The sequence below is a fragment of the Lactuca serriola genome, chromosome 3, assembly GCF_051521515.1.
Source record: "Lactuca serriola cultivar US96UC23 chromosome 3, Lser_US96UC23_V15, whole genome shotgun sequence".
Taxonomy (NCBI): domain Eukaryota; kingdom Viridiplantae; phylum Streptophyta; class Magnoliopsida; order Asterales; family Asteraceae; genus Lactuca; species Lactuca serriola.
Window position 1 is genome coordinate 39,269,086 of NC_136410.1, and position 23,131 is coordinate 39,292,216.

Here is a 23,131-nt window from a genome sequence, read left to right on the forward strand (position 1 = left end):
ACATTTAGCACATAAAAACATTTTAGGCAACTTCCTAAAATAAACTAGTGCTCGTGTCTAAAATACCACAAACACACATCTCACAATTTCCACTTAGCATTCTAAGTTTAAGTCTAGAAATCCTGCAAATTCCTAGTTCGCTTAAACTAATGCTCTGATACCAACTGTGACATCCCCAAAATCTCGGCTAGAAAAAACCGGTTTCATTTATGCTTTTTAAACATTTTCAGAGTATACTCTTTTGATTTAAAAGAGTTGTGGAATTTGTTCCCCAAAACAAAACATGATAAAATAGATTTTTATCAAAACATTTCATAAAGAAATATAATTTCATTTCATAATCAAAAAAATCAGGATGTCATGTTCCGATACAGACCATAAAGCATAAACGATAACATTAAAAGTCATTCAACAAATATATACATATACAGACTTGTAAACAAAACAACTTGATGATCCATCCATCTTATGCCCTTGCGCAACTTCCTGTAATACAAATAAACTGAGTGGGCCAGGCTTGGTAGCCTGGTGAGCATATAGGGTTTTCAACCCGCAATAAATAATTATATTCACTTTTACCAACCAACAATAACACGATTACTCATTCCCGTTATCCTCACTTTACGTCCTAAAACAACATCTATCTCAACGGACCTAATCTAGAATTTTCATCGGGACAGACATTACTGCAGAGGGGCTTCCTCAACAATAAGTGTCCTAAAGGAAACCATGTGGGGGATAGAGTACACCGGTGAACACATCGTTCACAACACCTACATGTTAATATGTTATGAGCCAGTTAGCGTTCCACAGGACTGTCTAGAAAGAGTCTGTGGTCGTTATCCATACTCTGTTGAATAATTAGATCAACAACAACAACATCGAGGCCTCTCATTTGTTTATCACACATCAACTATCTACCCATGTTCTACCCAACATATTAGTAGATAAAAATATATATTTTTATACATAGTTTAAAACCTGTATAACATTCTCATTTAATACATATTCCAAACAACAGATGAGACACATACACATAACACGTATTTCATAGAGAATAAATCATATCTATGAGATAGAAGAAAGTGCATATACATTCACACATATAACAACAAAACATACACACAATACGTATTTCGTATAAAATACTTCATGATTATGCGTTAGAAGAAAGTGACTACACAGTCACTTGATCAGAAGATGATGGGACAACACTACGACTTGTAGAAGTAATATTCTTCGGTAGATCTGGAATATCTTTACAAAAACCGGGCTCCTTGCGGGCAGAGCTTCGGCTCGGAAATAACGCTTCTCGGGATCTTTGGGACCTCGGAACTTGGTTCGGGACTCGGGAATGATACCGGGGCTTCGGGATATAAATGGCATGCAAACCAAGGCAAAAACTAGAGAGAAAGAAAGAAAAATGGCAGATCTCGGTTTCTATTTATAGGCTGCTGGGTCTGGGATTACGATGGGCGTAACTCCAAGTACGTTGGGCGTAATCTTGGTTACGTTCGGCGTACTTTGACGTCACCGGATGCGTCACTTAGTGGCACTCAAGTATTGGTCAGGCAACTTGCACTCATCCGAGTATGCTGGGCGTACTCAAATTACGCTCGGCGTAATTTGACTCGTCAAACTTCTAAATTGCGTAGCTTTCGCATACGAGCTCCGTTTTCGACGTTCTTTATATCCACGCGTAGATCAGACCATACACTAAAACTTTCATTTAGAATCCGTCGGCTAATTTTAACTTTATTTTTAGTAGGCTGGGACAGAAAAACTTCGTTAGAAATTCATAACTTCTTCGTCTGACGTCCGTTTTTGTCCCTATTTCTATCGTTGCACTACCATCGACGAGATATTCGATTCTCGTTTATAAAGTTTCGGCTAAAACTCGCTCGATCTCAATTCAAACTTTTGGGTTGTCTACTGCTAAGCTGAAACTTCGAAAAATTATAATTTTCTCATACGAAGTCTGATTAAGGCGTTCTTTTTATGTACGCTCTCGGTTTAACGAACTCTACAACATTCGTTTAGATTACTAGGGCTAAATATCGCTCTATCTTAAATTCGTATTTTATGTCATTCAATGTCGTGCCGGTTCTGTCGTGAAACTTAGACATGTCATAACTTCTTCGTTATAACTCGGATTTCAGCATTCTTTATATATTTGGAAACCTCGTTTCAACTACTACAACATTATCCATAGATATCGACTTTATCTAAAATTTCATTTTGACTCTTATTTTCATACTTAATTCAATTAAGACACATAATTAAGCAGAAAACACATAATACTCAAATAATACACTTCTATTATTTCGAAACGGGTTACAAAGGTTAACCTACACTATTACATCAATATTAATGACAAGCCCAGAAACACAGGCGTTACATATATAAAGGGAGATTTAGACCCATTTGGGTGTGGATATGGTAGGATAGATGATATGGAAATTTTGTTTGTGATTTGGAGCCCAATGGTATATCCGTAAAGTGGCTGTCGAGCCTTTTATGAATTTTGGATTTTTGTTCGAAAATTTTTAAGGTAATTATGAGTTTATAGAAGTTTATAGCTTCTCGTTACCTTTCCGTGGATATAAAAAACGTCAAAATCGGAGTTAAAACAAAGAAGTTATGCCCGTTTGAAGTTTGGTCGGTTTTGGGTTATGCTAAGTATGTTGGGCGTACATAAGGGAGTACGCTGGGCGTACTGAGGCACCCTCAGTACGCTGGGCATACACGATCAGTTCCCAAAGTCTATTTTCGTGGTATATAGGATGTTGTCATTATTAGTGATCGATAGGTCTGTCTGATTGTCTATTGACTTGTTATATGTTTACCTGTGGCATATGTCGACATTTGAGTTGTTCACTATTTGGATAAAACCGAATTGTCCAATTGGACAATTTGGATTGGATTATTTGGTTCGGATATTTAGATTTTTGGATTGGTTTTCAACAAAACCGAATTATTATTTTGGATTGGTTTTGGTTTATAAAATAAGAACCAAATAGTCCAAAAAAGCCGAATAAACATTTATTATTTAATTATTTATAATATGTATCTATAGTTATTTATTAATTTTGTAATTTATTTTTTCAAATAGGTTCAAAACGTTTCACCCAATAAAAAAAAATTAATATGTATTTTCTCTCAAAAGTTTTCTATCTATAAAATATTTAACTATAATATATATATATATTCTTAGTAATTTTTTTATAAATTTCTAATCACAACTAAATAATTTGTTTTCGCTTCTTGTGTAAAGTTGGGTAATATTATAATTATATGTCGTTTTAAAATGTTTTGGTTTTTGAAAACCGAATTATAAAAACCGATCCAACCGAATTGTAATTGGATTGGATCGGATTTGAATTTAGTTTGGACTATTCGGATCCATGTTTTAAAAACCGAAATCAATTTGGATTCACTTGATTGGATCGGATCAAACCGATCCATCCAAATGAACACCCCTAGTCGACGTAGTGTAGTTGGGTTGAGACTGTACTGCTTTGTGTTGCCATTCAAAAAACCTGATAAGGTTTATATCGATATGTTGTTATGTTATGGTATGTATGGATATGTGTTGGTTATCGGGTTGAGGCGGACCTGCCGGGATCGAAGGCTAAGAGACCTAGGGCGTCCCGGATAGACTCTAGGCCCGAGAGGCGTACCAATCAGGCCGAAGGCTCAGAGAATGTTCCACGTAGTATGTAGGCCCGATGAAGCATTCCAGTCATGCTAAAGGTTCTATGAGCGTTCCAGATAGTTTGTAGGCCCGATGAGGCATTCTAGTCATTTTGAATGCTCTGTAAGCGTTCCATATAGTTTGTAGGTCGGTGCGAAATTCTAGTCAGGCTGAAGGCTCTGTATGTGTGCTATTTTTTTGGTATTTTGTTTATGTGGTGGTACTTTGGGAGAACTCACTAAGCTTCATGCTTACAGGTTTAGTTTATGGTTTCAGGTTCTTTAGAGGAACGTGGAGAGGCGAAGGCATGGCCGTACAAATCCTTGGTTTTACTACTATTTGGATCTTGGGAGACTCCGATTTTAAATAATGTTTTGGAAACAATGATTTTGTAAAAACTTTTATTAGTAAATGAGTTGTTTTGAAAGGTTTAAATTGGTTGTGATTTTTGAGGGGTTACAGAGAGACAGGAACTCCTAGGCCAACCCCCCTCTCTCTCTCTCAACCACTGGTACGAACTCATCTCTGAACATCTCATTTAATCTCTCCCATGTGAATTCTATATGCTTTGCAAGAGAGTAGTCAGCTGTCAAAAATTTCCACCAATCCTTCGGTACCAGGCGAAGCAGACTCAATGTGAAACGAACCCTCAGATTCTTCGGACAAGAGCAAGTGTAAAAAAACCCTCAACATAAAAAATCCATCTCATCGCAACAATAGGGTCCTGGGTCCCATCAAACTCGGGTGGCTTCGTGTTCTTGAACTCCTAGTACCACAACAGATCACCCCTTTGCGGTCTTGCAACAACAACGACTGTGGTGGTTGTGGCAGCAACTGCCTCAGTAACGGAGTCGTATCGCTCGTCGAAGGTCTCAATCAGTGTGGTCTTAATATACCCAAACATCTCTAGTATAGCTCCTTTGATCGTTCGGCCACCTTGCCAGCAACAATCCTACATATCTCATCATCGCTAGCACTCGGCCTCTCGGGGTCGCTGGAGCCTGAACCTTGGGTAACCACCATACTGAAACACACAAGAAAACCATTAGAATCAGGATAAAGCACATACACAAACATCTACACACTCCTGCAAGCTCCTTAGTTCCTTAAGATTCCTTCTTGATCCGTTTACGGATCCGATGCTTTCTGTAGCACGGGCCCAATACTACCTTCCACACCAACCTGTATTTGTATCAAGTCACTCTCTCAAGACACTAAGTCACAAGGACTCTATTTCTCATGATCCGATATACACTCGCCCTGCTGGTTCTTTAGAACCACTACTAAGCATCTAGGTACTCATTCTAGACTACTCCCCAGCACTGCTCCGCCTCACAAGATCTCCGCTATCATCGTCATTTTCCTTGTGCATGCCAATCGTACACAATACAAGACTCGATAGACATTCAAATAAATGATTCTACTTCAAATCCACAACCAAACAAGGAACAAGAAGAAACGCTAAATCATGCATTCTAAGGTTATAAAATCCTAACTATGTACAATTATGCAACATACACCAAGCAAATAACAATGACAAATTCAATCTTATAAGAGAAAACTTCTAGGCTAAAGGCATCACAAATCAGGCAACCTTATCACACATTTCCTTTAGGATCCTTAGCATATCACTAGCATGTAGTTCTATCAGTTCATAAGGTATCAGCTCTACTATACTCATAAAATATTTTGAGATATTTTGGGATACCACTGCTCGAGCTTTGGCTGAGTGTACACACTGCTTCACTGGGCTTTTCTCCTGTAAAAATTTTTGTTTCTTCAAAACGTTTTTATGAAAATTTTCAGATCCTTAGTTTGAGTTTAGAATTCCCCTAGAGTTCATCAAAATCCCTCAAACTAGGGCTCTGATACCAACTTGTAACATCCACATTTTCAACCCAACTTAAACCCATAGAAAAATAGTTTTCATGATAACTATCTCAGAAAAATCATAATATCAAATACAGTTCCACATCAAATATCAGAGTGCCCTAAAATATCTAGTAACAAAATCTCCCAACATATGTGTACAATAAGATCTTTGCTTTCCCGCGATCCTTAGAAGTACCTGAAACACATATAATCAATAACTGTAAGCACAAAGCTTAATGAGTTCCCCAAGATATCACATACAACACAACACCTAAAACAACTATAGGTTATCAATAACCCTTGAGACTATTTGAAGTCTCAATGGGAAAACAACATTTCCCGTGGGTTATCAACAACCTTGGAGACTACTCGAACTCTCAACACATATAAACAATACATACATAGTAATAATACTTAGACCCAGCTGGTTATCACATGAATGTATATATAATAGCTATTCTACCACACAGGTAAGAATAAGTAAGGAGACTCACCTTGCACAGATGACTGATAAACCTCACAACCAAACTGTCAGAACTAGACTCTGCCTATTAATTACAACAATTAACCCTGATTAATAATTAGGGTCATTAACCCAACTCATAAGTCCAAAATCATCAAATAAGTCCCTAAGAGGCGATAAGACCATTTCTCCCCTCCATGGCCCAAAACTCATAAAGTTTAACCAAAAGTCAGAAGTCAGCAAAAGTCAACAGCCTTGATCCGTACGCAAGGCGTACTACTCGAACCAGCGTGATCGGGGTCATTCCTAGCTATACGGGGCGTAGCCAGGAGTACACCCATTGTATACGGCCTGACCCTAAACTCTTAAATAAAACATCTTATTCCTTTAAGACACTTATTCCAACCCCAAATCTGACCTCTAAAGAATGCCTTAATCCATAAAGTCTTTGACTTTAATCCATTGCATGGCTAAAGAGGGCTCAGTCATCAAAACCCTAACTTTCACAGCACTCAAGGTGACTTAACTCATGCATGGGCCAAAGGATACGATCAAGCAACCATTTTTATGAACCAAAGCATCCTAAAACACCTAAAATGACAAATAATAAACTCTGGAGTGCTCCAACTAACAAAGATCCATACTTTAGGACAAAGAATTGATAAATGACCATCAAATAAGATCTAGAAAGAATATCAACAAGGCATGGACTTTATACCTTCAAAAGATGAACAAAGTGAAGGAGTTTTTGGATCCACAAGCTTACATGCAACACCACCTTCTTCAATGACCTTCTTCCTCACAAAATTACCAAAAAGGCTCCAAGATCTTCACTCTCAAGGCTAGGGTTTGATATTAGGGCTTAAAGGGAGTGGATGATGATTATGGGAGGTCAAAGGGTGAGATAATGTGTTTAAATAAGGGTGAAACCCTAAAAATTAGGGTTTGACATCTGCTCGCGTACGCCCAACGTACGCTGCCTCCGTCCCGACTCACTTAAAGGCTTACGCCCGTCGTGCAAGGCCAATACGCCCAAAGTAAGTCTAGAGATGCTTAACTTAAGTTAATAAAAAGGTTAAAATGTTACCTTGGTGTTTGGGATGCTACACCAAGAACGGCACATAGCCATGAGCTAAACAAGCTCGAGGCATGACGACGGATACCTATAGGCCAATATTTAGTATGTACAATTATTGATGTGGGTATGTGATATTTTGGAGAACTCATTAAGCTTTGCGCTTATTGATTTAAGTTTAAATGTTTCAGGTTGTTTTGGCGGCAAAGGGAATGACACAACTTGATTGCATTACAACTGCTAATATATTCTACAAACTTCCGCACATTTTATTTCGTTATCTTTATGACTCTGATTTTATTATGATTTTTCAATCTTAAACAAATGGTTATTTATCTACATTGAGAATGAATTTTGAATGATTTCTTTTAAATTAATAATGAAAATTTTGGGACGTTTCACGTGTTCTCAATCTTATTTTTTTCTTATTTGAACGTTTCTCTCTCTCTCTCTCTCTCTCTCTCTCTCTCTCTCTCTTTCTCTTTCTCTCTGTATGTGTGTGTGTGTATATATATATATATATATATATATATATATATATATATATATATATATATATATATATATATATATATATATATGGCTGAGTTATTGTAAGAACTAAAAAAAACATGTGAACTTGCGAACTCATAATCAACTCGTCATTTTTCAACACCAAAAACACAAATCTTCTCAAAATGGTACGTTTAAACCATATCTACACTAAAAAAAAGACTTGACAATTTATTTTATTTATTTTTTGAAATTTACATGTATGCACAATCAACAGTTGTACGGACTGTTGATGAGCACAATCAACAGTCATATGGACTGTGGATATACACAATCAACAACTATATGGACTGTTGATGAGCAATTAGTAGTCCATATGACTGTTGATTGTGCTCATCAGTAGTCCATATGACTATTGATTGTGCTCATCAGCAGTCCGTACAACTGCTGATTATGCTTATCAGCAGTCATACAGAAAACCAAAAAAAAAACCGTCAAATATTTTTTGAGCCTTGATATGACTTAGACGCACCATTTGGAGAAGATTGATGTTTTTGATGTTGAAAAATGATGAGTTGATTATGAGTTCGTAAGTTCTCACAAATCTTTTAGTTCTTAAAAGAACCTGACTCTCTCTCTCTCTCTCTCTCTCTCTCTCTATATATATATATATATATATATATATATATATATATATATATATATATATATATATATATATATATATATATATATATATATATATGGCTAGGTTAAAGTGTTTTTTACATTTATTGTGTGATAGAATGCACCAATAGGAATTTAGTAAAATTATATTATTATTTAATTAAATAATGATAGATATTAAATGGTTTCCATAATTGTATGTATATTAAATGATATCTATAATTATAATTTTTTTTCTTTATAGAAATTAATTGAATTCGTCATTAATGTCAGCAATAACATTCTTTCAGAATGAATTCGTATCTAGGTTTTTATGTCAGCAATAACATTATGTCAAAACTCACTTACTTAAAATATAATAAAGTTGTATGGAATATGAAGAATGAGAGTGTTTCTAGTAGAATATACTCTCAATCTTCTAGAATACACTCTTATTATTTTATATATGAATTCATTCTGAAAGAATATTATTATTGACATTAATGACAAATTAAATTAGTATCCATAAAAAGGAATTATAAATATGGATATCATTTAATATACATTTAATGTTTACTCAATTCTTATTGGTGCATTCTAGCACACAATAGATGTGAGAGACATTTGAACCTATATATATATATATATATATATATATATATATATATATATATATATATATATATATATATATATATATATATATATATATGGGTAAAGTGAATATACCTAACAACCTTATATAAGCTTAGGTACCTAACTCCATAATACTACATCGGTTTGTATCATATTTATATTGTAATCGTCTAAGGTTCTTAAACTTCAACCCCATAACTTGATTATTTTCAAAATCTTTGGACTTTCACCAATATCTTTCTTTTACATCACGTCTTTTTATCGAATACAACCTGATGGGTTTCATATTCTACCGCTACAAATGAAAGGATGTAGGAGAAATATAATGATGAATTTCCAAATTTTTTTGAAGTAAATCAAGTCTAGGGATGAAGTTTAAAAACCTTGGATGATTGCAATGAAAATTTAATGCAAAATGACGTAGTTTGATGAGGTTAGGTATCTAAGCTTATATAAGGTTGTTAGGTATATTCACTTTACCCTATCTATCTATATATATATATATATATATATATATATATATATATATATATATATATATATATATATATATATATATATATATATATATATATATATATATATATATATAATTCGAAAGTTAGCAAAATCATTTAATTATAGCCATGAAGTAAGCAAAAGTTCAGTGCTTGTATTTCCAAAAACGGAAAAGTCAAATCTCTACTTGTTAATTAACTATATTATCTTCCCTACAAATATGTTATTTGTTTTATAGTTTTAAATTTTAGATCTTAATATTAGAATAATTAAACCACTATATATACCAAGACAAAATATGAACAAGACTAAAACCCCCAACTAAAGTGGCTAGAGATGGGAGAGACTATGTCGGAGACACGATCACCGATGCCATTGTTGTATAGACGGCATTCAAGCGGAGAGGTTATGAAAAACTTAGCTTCTGTGTCGAGTAGCCTCTTGCCTGCTTTTGGAACTATTGTTGGTGATGATTCTCCACTTCTTAAGAAATATGTCATTGCACCATATGATCGTAGGTATCGGTAAGTTCTTAATTAATTGTGTTTATATATGTCATATAATGAAATGACGTACATCCTACAAGATGCGTTATATGTACATGCTACATGTCACCACCTAAAGCAACACCAATATGCTTAGGTCCTTTCTCTATCCAAGAATGATCATAATTAATCTGGATCAGACTTAATATGTATTTAGAGTCTGAATCTAAAATTGGATTTGACATTTCGCTCTCCTTGACAGATCTACTTGACAAGATCCTTGTTCACAATTTGAACTTTCGTATTGTCTTGTAACATGAATGGATGATTGAATGGTTAATAAGATCGTGAAAATCTGAGACTGTAAAATTTGATAAAAGTTTTTGAGAACGGATAAGACTCACTCATATTTTACTCCTAACTAAAGATCTGAACTACCTGTTTTTTATCCAAGCAAGACATAAGGGATATGTTTTCATCAACATCTGAATCTCTTAGTCTACAACCGCTTATTAACTGATTAAACAAGTAAAATTTTAGATTGGGTTATGGGAAGTTGAACTAAAAAAATTTAATTAAGGTCCATTTTTTAATTAAATATATAATTTAATATACTTAGAATTACACATGGTCTTATACAATATTTATGGATAGTAAATACTTAACTAGATTTTGGACGTCGACATGTTTAGTTAAGCTAATATCTAACTCATCATCCATAATATACATGATTAATCATAAAAAAAATATAATATATACTTTCATTAACCATTTTCTGTTTTTTGCAAACTTTTAATTTTGTTGCAGGTGGTGGCAAGCATTTCTAGTTGTATTGGTCATATACTCGGCATGGTCATCACCTTTCGAGCTAGCTTTCAAGGATGTCGCTACAGGCTCTCTCATGTACATCGATTTGGTAGTCGACTTATTCTTCACCATTGATATCATCCTAACGTTCTTCGTGGCTTACTTGGATAAAACTACATATTTGTTAGTCGATGATCACAAGAAGATAGCTATAAGGTAAATCACATCGGACAAATAATTCTACTCTATACGAACCATTATCCATCTCACCACCCCCCCCCCCCCCCCCCCCCCCCCCCCTCTTTTATGTATATAAAAAGGTATGTCACACACATGATGTTTCCGATGGATGTGGCATCGACGTTGCCGTTTCAGTCCCTCTACCGACTCTTCACGGGAAAGCTCCACCATGGGCAGGCATTCGGATTCCTCAATCTACTCAGGCTGTGGCGGTTAAGGCGTGTTAGTGAGCTCTTCTCGAGGTATGAACATCCAGTTGGCTAATTGCCACCAAAGTTGACTACTCAAGACGTAAAAATACCTGGTATATACATATACATGAGTTTATGGCTATAAAGTTGTCTCGTTTGGATTTAAGTTAAAAACAAAACTCATAAAAAAAAATTTGAAAAACAAAACTCATATAAAATAAACACAATATATAAATATTTCTTGGTTAACATGAAGACAAAGGCAAAAAATTGCACCGTTAATTATCTTCGGAATGACAAAACTATTATTTTTTTTTTTAAATATATTGAATTCTATTTAAGGAGCTTCACAACATTTGAAGCAAGTAAACCAAAAGCATATATAAAAAAACAAATGATATAAATATGTGTTTGATTTTCCATGTACAAGTTCTTATAATTTATCACTTATGATGCAACTTTTAAAATAGTATATACCGTTGTAAAACTTCAACTTCTATCTAATGTAGATTCACATGATTTATGCTTTCTAAATCGAAGTTAATAGTTGTAATTTTATCTAATAAAATAGAGGTCTATAATTGAAATTATGAAGTTTTTAATATTTATGATCATTATCTTAATGTTTTTATTGTATAAACTCTATTATTTGACCATTCCTTTCACTAAGACATTTAATTTGTAGAGAGAAGGTTTTCTAAGATTAAAGTTCCTAAATATATAGTTATGATTTTTTTTAAACTGCAAATAAATATATAAATAAAAAGCGACAACACAACTAGCTGGCCGCGAGCGCAACAAGAAAATAGAGAAATTACAAGTTTACATGAAACACAAGTGCTCCAATCAGCCCATTTAACCCTACCTTATGTTTTCACCTAAAAAAAATAGAGAAATTACTTTAATGCCACTTTAGTTGGGAAATGCACACTTTTATTGAAAATGGGATTGTTTGTAGCACCGTATTAAATAATATTGAGATCATTATTATTAATTTTGCATTACGAAAAGAACAAAGAAGTACTATTTTCATAAATTATTGTACTTTGTATTGTAAATAACTTAATGTTTTGGAATATGATTTTGGTTATTTGTATATACTTACGTATTTCCTTTGTTTATTTTAGTATAGCCGACAAATTTTAAGTAATTCCGGGGACATTTATTTGTTTTTTGCCCTAACACCAAATTTTGTACCGATCTTCACGGGCACGTGTCTTCTCAACAGGTTAGAGAAGGATACGAGGTTCAGCTACTTTTTGACACGATGCACCAAACTCATATGCGTAAGTTCTGATTACAACCATCTATCGATCATTTTTTTTCAAGAAAACGAAGATTTACGAGTGTTAGGAAGCTCTACAGGTTACACTTTTTGCCGTGCATTCAGCTGGATGCTTCTACTACTGGATAGCCACACACCATAGCCCCTCGGAGGAAACATGGATCGGGTCTATCATCCAAGATTTCGAAGATAAAAGCATATGGCTAGGATACACGTACTCCTTATACTGGTCTATCGTTACCCTTACAACGGTCGGCTATGGCGACTTACATGCGGTGAACCCCGGAGAGAAAGTGTTCAATATCTTCTACATGTTGTTCAACATTGGGCTCACATCGTATTTGATCGGAAACATGACCAATTTGATTGTTCATAGTGCTGTTAAAACCTTTATGATGGTAATTCTCTTTCACTTCTGTTAATCTTTGTAGAATCGTTCTAATTGTGATCTAACTAATGTACGCTTTGATGTACTAAAGAGGGATTCGATCAATGAGATCTTAAGATATGCAAGCAAGAACAGATTACCAGAAGGGTTGAAAGAGCAAATGCTGGCACATATGCAACTCAAGTTCAAGACAGCTGAGCTACAACAAGAAGAAGTTCTTGAGGATCTACCGAAAGCCATTCGGTCTAGCATCGCTCAACATCTTTTTCGAAAAACAGTGGAGAAAACATATTTGTTCAAAGGGATTTCAGAAGATCTTAGCAGCCAACTGGTTACAGATTTGAAAGCAGAATACTTTCCTCCAAAAGTTGAAGTTATTCTACAAAATGAGATACCAACAGACTTCTATATCATAGTGTCTGGAACCATGGTACGTACATTACCTATCTTTCATCAACAGTATGGACTTAATTTTCCTTCTCCAATTCTTATTATGTGAACCTGAATGACTGTTTTAATCATGCATGTGCGAATGCAGGAGGTGCTAACTCATCAAAATGGAATGGAGCATGTACATTTAATTTTTCCCTTCATTAACAATATAATTTTGTTTTGTTAACTATGAATCTTAGTTTCAATTCTATCGTGAACATATAGTTCTTGACAAAGCTAGGCCCGATGGACATGATCGGGGAAATCGGTGTGTTCTTTAACATTCCCCAACCTTTCACGGTGAGAAGCAAGAAACTTTCTCAGGTAGTTCGAATCAGTCATCATCACTTCAAGGAACTGATCCAGCCACTTAGCAAAGATGGGAAGACGATAATGGCCAATTTCATTCAGGTTCAGGTTCTTAATTAATTGTCTGGTTTCTAAAGTTCATGCATTTACATATCCGAGCTCATATATATATGTTGGTTTACAGTACTTGAAGGACTTAAAGAAGGAGGTACAAGAAGAGATACCATTCTTAACAGACCTTCTACGTGACTTGAACATCGAGGTTAGTCATTCATCTTTAAAACATCACTATACCTCTTCTGTAATTAATGTTCTAAATTAATGATAAAACTAATTTGAAGCAAATGACATCGCTTAACGAGTCAAGAAATCATGATGAAATGTCAAATTATGATCAAGAAGGTATCCAAGGTTGGTGATCTTCAATTTGGTCCATTACATCTCACAAGAAACAATGGTAAAAATAAGTAAATGAATAATGTCATGATTTGCAGGAACACCCATTGATGCACCTTCGAGATCATTTCCATCCAGGGTGATAATCCATGGACATCATCCAGATGACCAAACAACAGACAGGGGAAAGACAGGAAAATTAGTTCGTCTGCCAGAAACAGTGGAGGAGATTTTGAAGTTAGCAGGTAATTAGTCATAGGGAGGAACTCCATGGATTATAATTGTGAAGCCTAATTTTCACCTGAAATTATAATATCATGGTGTCATGCAGAAGAGATGGTGGGGAAAAGAGGGACTGTAATCGTCATGGAGGATGGATCGCAAGTGGAAGATCTTGATGTTTTAAGAGATAATGATCACATATTTATACTCTAGCACTCCAATATGCGATTGTAATGAAAACATATATACTACATTTTGAAATGAAATCATTGGCGATGTCACACTTATCCAAAACCATATCTCAAAAGCTCTTTTTATCTTTTCAATTGTTAATGCTATCTATTTATAACTTTTTTTAAATAATCAAATAAGTAGTTGAACGAAAATATATGTTAGAGGGAGACTATCACTTGTGACCAGGGATTGGTTATAGCGGTGGAGGACACTTTGAAGGTGTTTGATCAATGGTTGTATGGAAAGTGTATGTCTATACATGTAATCAATCGTGCTTGTCATCATTAGGGATTGGTTATAGCGGTGGAGGACACTTTGAAGGTGTTTGATCAATGGTTGTATGGAAAGTGTATGTCTATACATGATATCAACCGTGCTTGTCATCATTTTGATGGCCTAGCTCGTTTTGGTGATGATGAGGTATGACACATGGGTGGATAAATTGTTGATAGTTCAAATCCTTTCATCAAAACTCGATCTCCCTACTCTAGAAGGGTTTCAGAAAGTTTAAAACTAAGAAATGGGATAAAAGGCCAACTTTCCCACGTTAAATTTGTTTCAGATGTCGACGTTGACGTGTCGCGTTTAGCCCTTGGACGTGTCGCGTCCCTCGTCGCTACTTTAAGTATGGCAACATGCTATCTCATGCATCGCATTCCTCTTCACACACACACACACACTGTAACATCCAAATTTCCAAACAATATTTTTCATTTTAAATTCATATAAAAACATTGTTCATAAAAACCATTTGAAGAAAATCACAAATGTTAATACATATCATCATCAAAATATCAGAGTATTCCAAAATATCTAGAATCATAATCTGCAAGCGAATGTGTACAATCAAGTCTTCGCCTTCCCGCGATCATCAGAAGTACCTGAAACACATTTAATCAACAACTGTAAGCAAGAAGCTTACTGAGTTCCCTAAGCTATCAAACAACACAAAGCAAACATATATGGGTTATCAGCAACCTTAGAGACCACTCAAAGTCTCGGTGGGCAAACATCACGCCCTGTAGGTTATCAGCAACCTTGGAGACTACCTGTAGCATCCGGGATTTTCCAGGTATTATTATTATTCATCCTAATTGAAGTGTGGAGTGGTTTGGTTTGGGATTTGACCTTTGGGCCTTGCTAGTGGGCTGAGGAAGCTGCGTACGTGGGGCGTACATTACCATGTATGCCCAACGTACTCGTGGAGGCCAAGCATGTACGCCCAACATACGTGTGCAACTCTTTAAACCCTAATATTTAGGGTTTAGTCCCTATATAAAGAACATTACCCTTGTTTATTTAGCCTCCCTTCACCCTCATACAGCCTCCACGAAAACCCTAGCCTAATTTTGTGCGTTCTTGTGATTTGGGAGCTATTTGAGAGTATTTGGTGTAGTTTTGGTGTTTTGGAAGAGAAAGGAACTTGAAGAAGGAGCAAGGATCCACCAAGAGCTTGTAGATCTAGAAGATTAGCACCATTTCTGACTTATTTGAGGTATCAAGTTCTAACCTTGGCCATTATATTCTTAGATTTGTTTATGGGGGTGTTTAAAGTTACTTTTGGACTCCATTGTTGAGGCTTCTTGCATCTTAATGACTTCAGACCATAATAGTTGTCCTTTTGGGCTCTTAGAGGCACTAAGAGTTATTAAAAAAGGACCTTGATGGTTAAGCCACAACCATGCAAGTGTTTGTGGGTCTTAAAGTTTGTTAAAAGGACTAAAATCATGTTTTGACCCCAACCTTGCATGCAAGCACATAAAGTTCGTGACTTTATGGTTTAGGAGGTCTTAAAGGACCTAGATATGCATTTTGGACGTAAAGACTTAACGGATTAAGTCATGAATGAAGTCCCAAAGAAGTTGGCAAGTACGTTGGGCATACTCCTTGGTACGTTGTGTGTACTGGGTCAACTCCCCGTCTTGGTCAAGGCCAGCGTACGTTGGGCGTACATGCCAAGTACGCCGCGCGTACGCATGCAAAATGAATGTTTTGGGCCTTAAGAAAACATGTCAGGACATTTGGGCCCAGTGGCCCACTGTGAAGTATAATTCTAGACTTGGGAATCTGGAACTTGAGTATTGGGCCTATCGGGCCATGATTGGACCCTTTGGAATTATTATATGTTAGGACTCAGAACTTTTCGGGCCATTTGGGGGTTAAGGCCCAATTCAGTTATTAGGAAATTAGTGGGTCCTCAGGGAGTCCTTGACGCGCCATTGGAGGGTTGGACTTTATAAGCTAGAATTGGGACTTATGAACGTTCCACTCGAAATAAGGGGTAAAATGGTCATTTTACCCTAAGGGGCGTTATAGATGTTGACTAAGTATTATTATGATTATGATAGCCGGGAGTTATTGGAGCAGCTGTTAGAGGTTACTTCCCGTGGGATTCGACACTCACCTTGACGAGGTGAGTTGCCTTCCATTAGAAGTGGGTCTAAGGCCACAATGCTGGCCCACTAGTAGGAGTTCGTAATAGATAATTGTTTGTGTGATAATTATTTGGTATGCCACTCTCTGATATGTTATATGTGCCAGTATGTTATGATTTTATGTGGTAGTGGTAGGGGTGAAATAGTCTCCGATATCTGGTTGAAATAGATCGAAGGGGAGGCCAACACCCAGATATGCTAGGCAACTATCCGGTTGAAATAGACCGAAGGGGGGGTCAGCACCAAGATATGATTGGCTAGATATGTTATTGTATGGTATGTGGTATGATGGGGGAACTGACTAAGCTTTGTGCTTATAGTTTCAGTTTTGTTTTCAGGTACCTCTTCTTCAAAGAGGAAGGAGCCGGCCGCGTAGCAGCGCACCACACACACACACACAGGATTCTACATTTTGAGATTCACGGGATTGTACTCTGACATTGTTACTATTTTATGATATGGTTTTGAGACATGTGACTATGGTTTTATGAAATGATATGATTCGATGATGTTTTTCAATAAACAATTTTATAAGTTACTTAATTAAAAAGAAATTTTTGGTCATGATTTTTGGGACGTTACAAATTGGTATTAGAGCCTTGGTTTGAGGGATTCTGACACACCTTCGGGGGGTGTCTGGAATCAAATCGAGGGTTTGAAAGGTTTTTACAAGGAAATCATTTTCTAAAATTAAAATAAAAAAGATTTGAGAAAGAACAAGGTGTGTGATGCGTGCAACCGACTGAGCTCTAGTAAGTTTTCCCCAATACACCCATACATGTTATGTGACGATATGATATGCTTATGAGGATTGTATGCTAGATTAGGGCTAAGGATCTAGGAAGATGCCTTATTGTTGGATTAGTGTCTAAGGTTGTAACTATATTTGGTAAGTTCTTGACCCGGTTGTGCATGGTCCTTTTGGGTTGCCTTCACCATAGCAACTTGACAGGGTGATTTGTAAGGAGAGAAGAGATATTATTATTAATATATTATGAGAGTAATATATTAAAGGAATAATAATATTATTTGATTGATATAAGTCATAAATTAATTGAGAATTAATTTGGTGACTTAAAGAGGTTAATTGAATAAAGGGGCATAAACTGTCAAATGTATGATAGTTGTGTTTTGAGCTATGTATCCTTCTGGATATTAGGGTGGATGGATTTTAGGGTTTGGATACATTAAAATCGTCCAAGCCTCATATCTAGGAGGATCTTTGGATTGCTTAGGGCCTAAGTTATTCAATTAGGGTTAAGGGTGTAACCTTAGTAGCTCATAGTATAAATAGACCCCTTGGGTGAGGGAAATCGGCCATACTTGCAAGGAAGAAACCCTAGAGCCGATTTCCTCACCTCCTCTCTCTCTCTCTCTCAATATCATCCTCTTGCTAGTTGGTGTTTGTAAGCCATTAGAGGAGTGACAATTTTGACTCTAAGCTCCAAGAACAAGAAGTTTCAAGCAAGCAACTTAAGGTATTCTTCTAGATCTGATTTCATATGATATGATTCAATTGTCTACACTAGATCTAGAATTGTAAGCCTTGGATACATTGCATGTTCAATTAGAGAAACCTAGATCCAAGCATTAGGGTTTGCATGTATACATAGGAAAGTTCTTATGGCTCAAACCCATCAGTGGTATCAAAGCTTTGATTGATTTCTATTGAATTGATGCTTTGGTTAATTGCTTTTTGCTTGAAAAATTTGATTTTTGTGATTCTGACTGGTGAACTCGGCAAGTAGCTCCAACTCGGCGAGTCCATAGTGGAACTCGGCGAGTTCTAGCGCCAGAAAGAGTCAATTTCGGGATTTCTTGTTGTTTTGCTTGATGATACTTGCCTTAATTGTTTTGGGTCATTAAAATCCTAATTTTATGATATATTGGAGTATAGTCTTGACCAAACAAAAGATAATTACCATTTAATTGAATAATAATTTCCCTATATGATAATAATTGATTATTTGAATTAAATTGGTGAATTGTCTTGCAAGTAATATTGATTAGATCAAATTTAAATAATCTAATTTGTTGATTTATATTATTTTATATTTGATCCTTATGTTTTAAAAAAGTTTAAAACTTGTCCTCAAGTTTTGAAATTTTAGTTTTGTGATTAAAAGTTAAATTTGAATAATTTAAATTTCAAACCCTAGAATTTTACAAGTTTAAAATTCAACACTATACTAATATATTATTACAAGCTTAATATATATATATATATATATATATATATATATATATATATATATATACACACGATTTAAAGTGCTAGTCTTACCGTTAGTAGGCCTCATTCACGAAGCCAGTCTATAAGGTGGGTATAAGGTTGCTGCCTATAAAATGACGCTTAATGGGTGTACACTCACACCCACCGCTTGCTTGACTGGTGGAGGGTCGTTAGCCGAACGGGTAGGATAGGGCAATCATCTCCTTATTAATAAGTATAATGAATCTATATAAAGTAACTAAACGTGTTTCATAAAATCTCAATCTTAGTTACTTTAGGAAAATTGAATTGATGCAATCCCATGAAATTACACTTTGCACCCTTGTTAAGATATTAGTGGAGCGTGTGTGGTTAACCGGCACACTAATTGGTTCTAAGAAAAGGTGGCAAAGGGTGATTCATTGTTTGTCATAGTTCAATGGAGCGTGTGTGGTTTACCAGCACATCGAATAGATGACTGTAACAATGAAGGCACCATGTAGATTTGCATGGTTATTCACACCCGCTTTGTGATACTCGGCATCTCAGTCACAAACTAGAGCGGCATATCAAGATTTAAACATGTTGTTGAAAAATTCAATGAATCTCAAAGAAATCTAGGAATTCTCAATACATTTAAAACTTAAGCTTATGTTTTTCATGGTGAAGAATTAGTGAATCGTCATTCACTTACCTCCAAATTATTTGCATGTTGGATTACGACATCCTTTTTCTAATGTGTAAATAATGTTGTTGGGTCCTATCCCTAATTTTTTATTTTGGGTGTTAATTAGGGACTTAACTCTAATCAAACTTTGTTCCTTTCTATTTGTAGATGTCTAACGCGAACAACGTTGCTGCTAGCTCATTCATGCTAATGAGCCTTTGTCAAAAAGTTGCTTTTGACGGATCGAACTTTAGCGAATGGATAAGATACATTCTCACGATTACGCGTTACGAGGACAAAGAGTATGTCCTCGATGAGAAGCTCGAAAAGATCAATCCAGAAATTGCTACTCCCGAAGAAATGGTTGTCTTTGAGACCCATGAGCGTGATGCAACAAAAGTCCACTGCATCATGCTAGCCATAATGAACCCCGAATTCCAAAAGTCCTATGAGGACATGTATCCTTATGAGATGCATCAATACTTTATGGAGAGATACCACCAAAGCGCGAGGCAAGAGCGCTATGAGATCATAATGAATATGATCACTGCTAAGATGGGAAGTGGAGATTCTCTAACCGTGCACTTGCAAAAGATGCAAAGATATGTTGATCGTCTTCGCAAGTTAAATGTAAACTTTGGGGAAGATTTAGCTATCGAAGTTGTTCTTCACTCCTTGCCCTCGTGCTACAACTAATTTAGGATGACCTACCACATGAACAAGGAAGAGGTCACCCTAAGCAAACTCCAAGGACTCCTAAGGACTGCTGAGAGCAACCTCAAGGACAAGTCTGTTGCACTAACTCCCAATCCACCTGCTGCTCCTATTTTGGCTATTGGGCAGGGAAGGAGGAAGAAGAGGAAGGATTCTTCAAAGAACCACCGCAAGGGAAAGTCCCAAGATGGTTCCTCTTCTAGTGGGACCAATGTTGACCCTGCTAAGCCCAACCCAAACCCAAAGGAGGCAGAGTGCCACCATTGTCACAAAATAAGGCATTGGAAGAGAAGTTGTCCGGAATATCTGCAAGCCATCAAGGATGGGAAGATCAAGCCATCTTTCGCAGGTATTTACACAATTAAATCTAATGATTCATCCTATGCTATTTCTAGGGTTCTTGATACAAGATGTGGTTATCACATTTGTTCTGATTTGCAGGGACTAGGAAGAAATAGGGATGTGGAGCGTGGAAGAATAAATCTAATCATGGGGAACAGAAGATCGTCGCCTGTGACCAAGATTGGAGTGTATTCTCTAGTGCTTAGTAATGGATTGAATTTAGATTTAAATAATTGTTGGTACTCGCCAGAAATGGAAAGAAACATCATTTCTTTTCATGGTTTATTTAGACAAGGATTTAGATATTTGTTTAATAATGAGAATGGTTCGATTTATGCTTATCTAAATGGTGTTTTATATTTTGAAGCAATGCCTTGTAATGAAATTTATAAAACTATTATGGTTGTAGATAACCTAGGAAATGATGTGTTATGTATGGATTCTTCCAATAGTATGGATAAAGCATGCTTGTGGCATTGTCGTCTTGGACATGTCAACAAGAAGCGCATAGCCTAACTCCAAAAGGATGGAGTGTTGGAGTCATTCGACCTTAGGGAAGATGATACGTGTGAATCTTGTTTACTTGGAAAGATGACCAAGTCACCCTTCACTGGCACTTGTGAGAGGGGTGAGGGTTTATTGGATCTCATACACACCGATGTATGTGGGCCCTTTAGATCCACCACAAAGGATGGGAATGACTTCTATGTGACTTTCACCGATGATTATAGTAGATATGGGTATATTTACTTAATCAAGCATAAGTCAGAAACATTTGAAAAGTTCAAAGAGTTCAAACATGAAGTGGAGAATCAATTTGGTAGGAAAATCAAGATGCTTCGATCCGATCGAGGAGGAGAGTACCTAAGTCTTGAATTCCACGACTATCTCAAGGAATGCGGAATAGTTTCGGAATTGACGCCACCTAGGACACCGCAGCTGAATGGTGTGGCAGAAAGGTATAATCAAACTCTGTTAGACATGGTTCCTTCTATGATGAGTCGTGCTTCACTACCTATCTCATTCTGGAGGTATGCCTTAGAGACTACCGCCCATATCCTTAACCGAGTCCCTACAAAGAAGGTTGCCAAAACACCTCACGAGATGTGGACAGGGAAAGCTCCCTCGTTGGCACATATCAAGGTTTGGGGCTGTGAAGTTTTCGTATGACGAGAAACTCACGACAAGCTCGAACCTCGTAGTGAGCGGTGTATTTTCATCGGCTACCCACAGAAATCGTTTAGATATCTCTTCTATAGACCGAGTGACAATGTTGTCTTCGTTTCGAGGAGAGGGGTTTTCCTAAAGCGAGAACTCATAAGCCAAGGAGACAGTGGGAGGCAAATCGATCTTGAAGAGATTCAAGAGTCAAGCGATGAAGGAACCTTTAACGCTGGCGCTCAACCCGAGGAGGAAACTCCAGTTGAACCAATTGACGAGTCCTTACCTCTTAGACGTTCCGAAAGAGTTAGAGTTCAACCCCAGTTTTATGGCTTTCATAATACTACCGAATGGGACACGTATATTAGTGATGGTACACTAATAAATCTAGATGAACCTAATAGCTATAAGGAAGCAATGGCAGGCCCAAAGTCTGCAAAATGGAAAGAGGAAATGGACAGCAAGATTAAGTCCATGTATGACAACCAAGTTTGGAATTTGGTTGACAATGTGCCTGGATGTAAGACAGTTGGGTGCAAATGGATCTTCAAGAAGAAGACCGACGTGGATGGGAATGTGCACACGTATAAGGCACGATTAGTTGCGAAGGGCTTTACTCAAACTCCCGGAGTTGACTATGATGAGACCTCCTCGCCAGTTGCTAAGATAAAGTCTATTAGGGTGATGCTAGCCATTGTTGCATTGCATGATTATGAGATATGACAGATGGATGTCAAGACCGCTTTCCTTAATGGGAAGTTGGCTGAGGATGTTTACATGGCTCAGCCAGAGGGTTTTGTCAATCCAAAGCATACCAATAGAGTGTGCAAGCTTGAGAAGTCCATTTATGGACTTAAGCAAGCATCTCGTAGATGGAATCTTTGCTTCGATGAGAAAGTCAAAGAGTTTGGTTTTGTACGAAGTGAAGATGAATCATGTGTATATGTCAAGGCCAGTGGGAGTATAGTTAGCTTGCTCGTTTTGTATGTCGATGCCATATTGCTCATAGGAAACGACATCCCGACTCTACAGGAGGTTAAGTCCTGGCTTGGGAAGTGCTTCCCTATGAAGGACCTCGGAGAGGCTTCCTATATTTTGGGAATAAGGATAGTGAGAGAACGAAGTAAGAGACTAATAGGACTTAGTCAAAATACTTACTTGGATAAGGTACTAAAACATTTTAGTATGGAAAACTCGAAGAAGGGAGAACTACCGATACAGAGTATTGCCAAATTG

The 23,131-nt window shown here is 36.5% G+C and overlaps 1 protein-coding gene across 1 annotated transcript; it reads left to right on the top strand.

The window, feature by feature from the left end:
- The first annotated feature begins 9,701 nt into the window (after positions 1-9,701).
- Positions 9,702-14,424, top strand: LOC145091971 (potassium channel KAT3-like). The gene is made up of 12 exons (XM_079029819.1): positions 9,702-9,899; positions 10,668-10,883; positions 10,988-11,149; positions 12,327-12,384; positions 12,464-12,781; positions 12,863-13,201; positions 13,310-13,342; positions 13,429-13,614; positions 13,697-13,774; positions 13,854-13,923; positions 14,007-14,153; positions 14,240-14,424. Exons 1-12 carry the CDS (start codon positions 9,712-9,714, stop codon positions 14,341-14,343), a joined length of 1,899 nt encoding a protein of 632 aa, XP_078885945.1. The 5' UTR covers positions 9,702-9,711; the 3' UTR covers positions 14,344-14,424.
- Positions 14,425-23,131: the final 8,707 nt, after the last annotated feature.

Bases quoted from the DNA above. Each gene is read 5' to 3' on its own strand.
- LOC145091971 (XM_079029819.1), top strand. From the start codon at position 9,712: ATGGGAGAGACTATGTCGGAGACACGATCACCGATGCCATTGTTGTAT. The intron at 10,884-10,987 runs GTAAATCACATC...GTATATAAAAAG, and splicing joins CACAAGAAGATAGCTATAAG to GTATGTCACACACATGATGT. The intron at 13,615-13,696 runs GTTCAGGTTCTT...GTTGGTTTACAG, and splicing joins TAATGGCCAATTTCATTCAG to TACTTGAAGGACTTAAAGAA.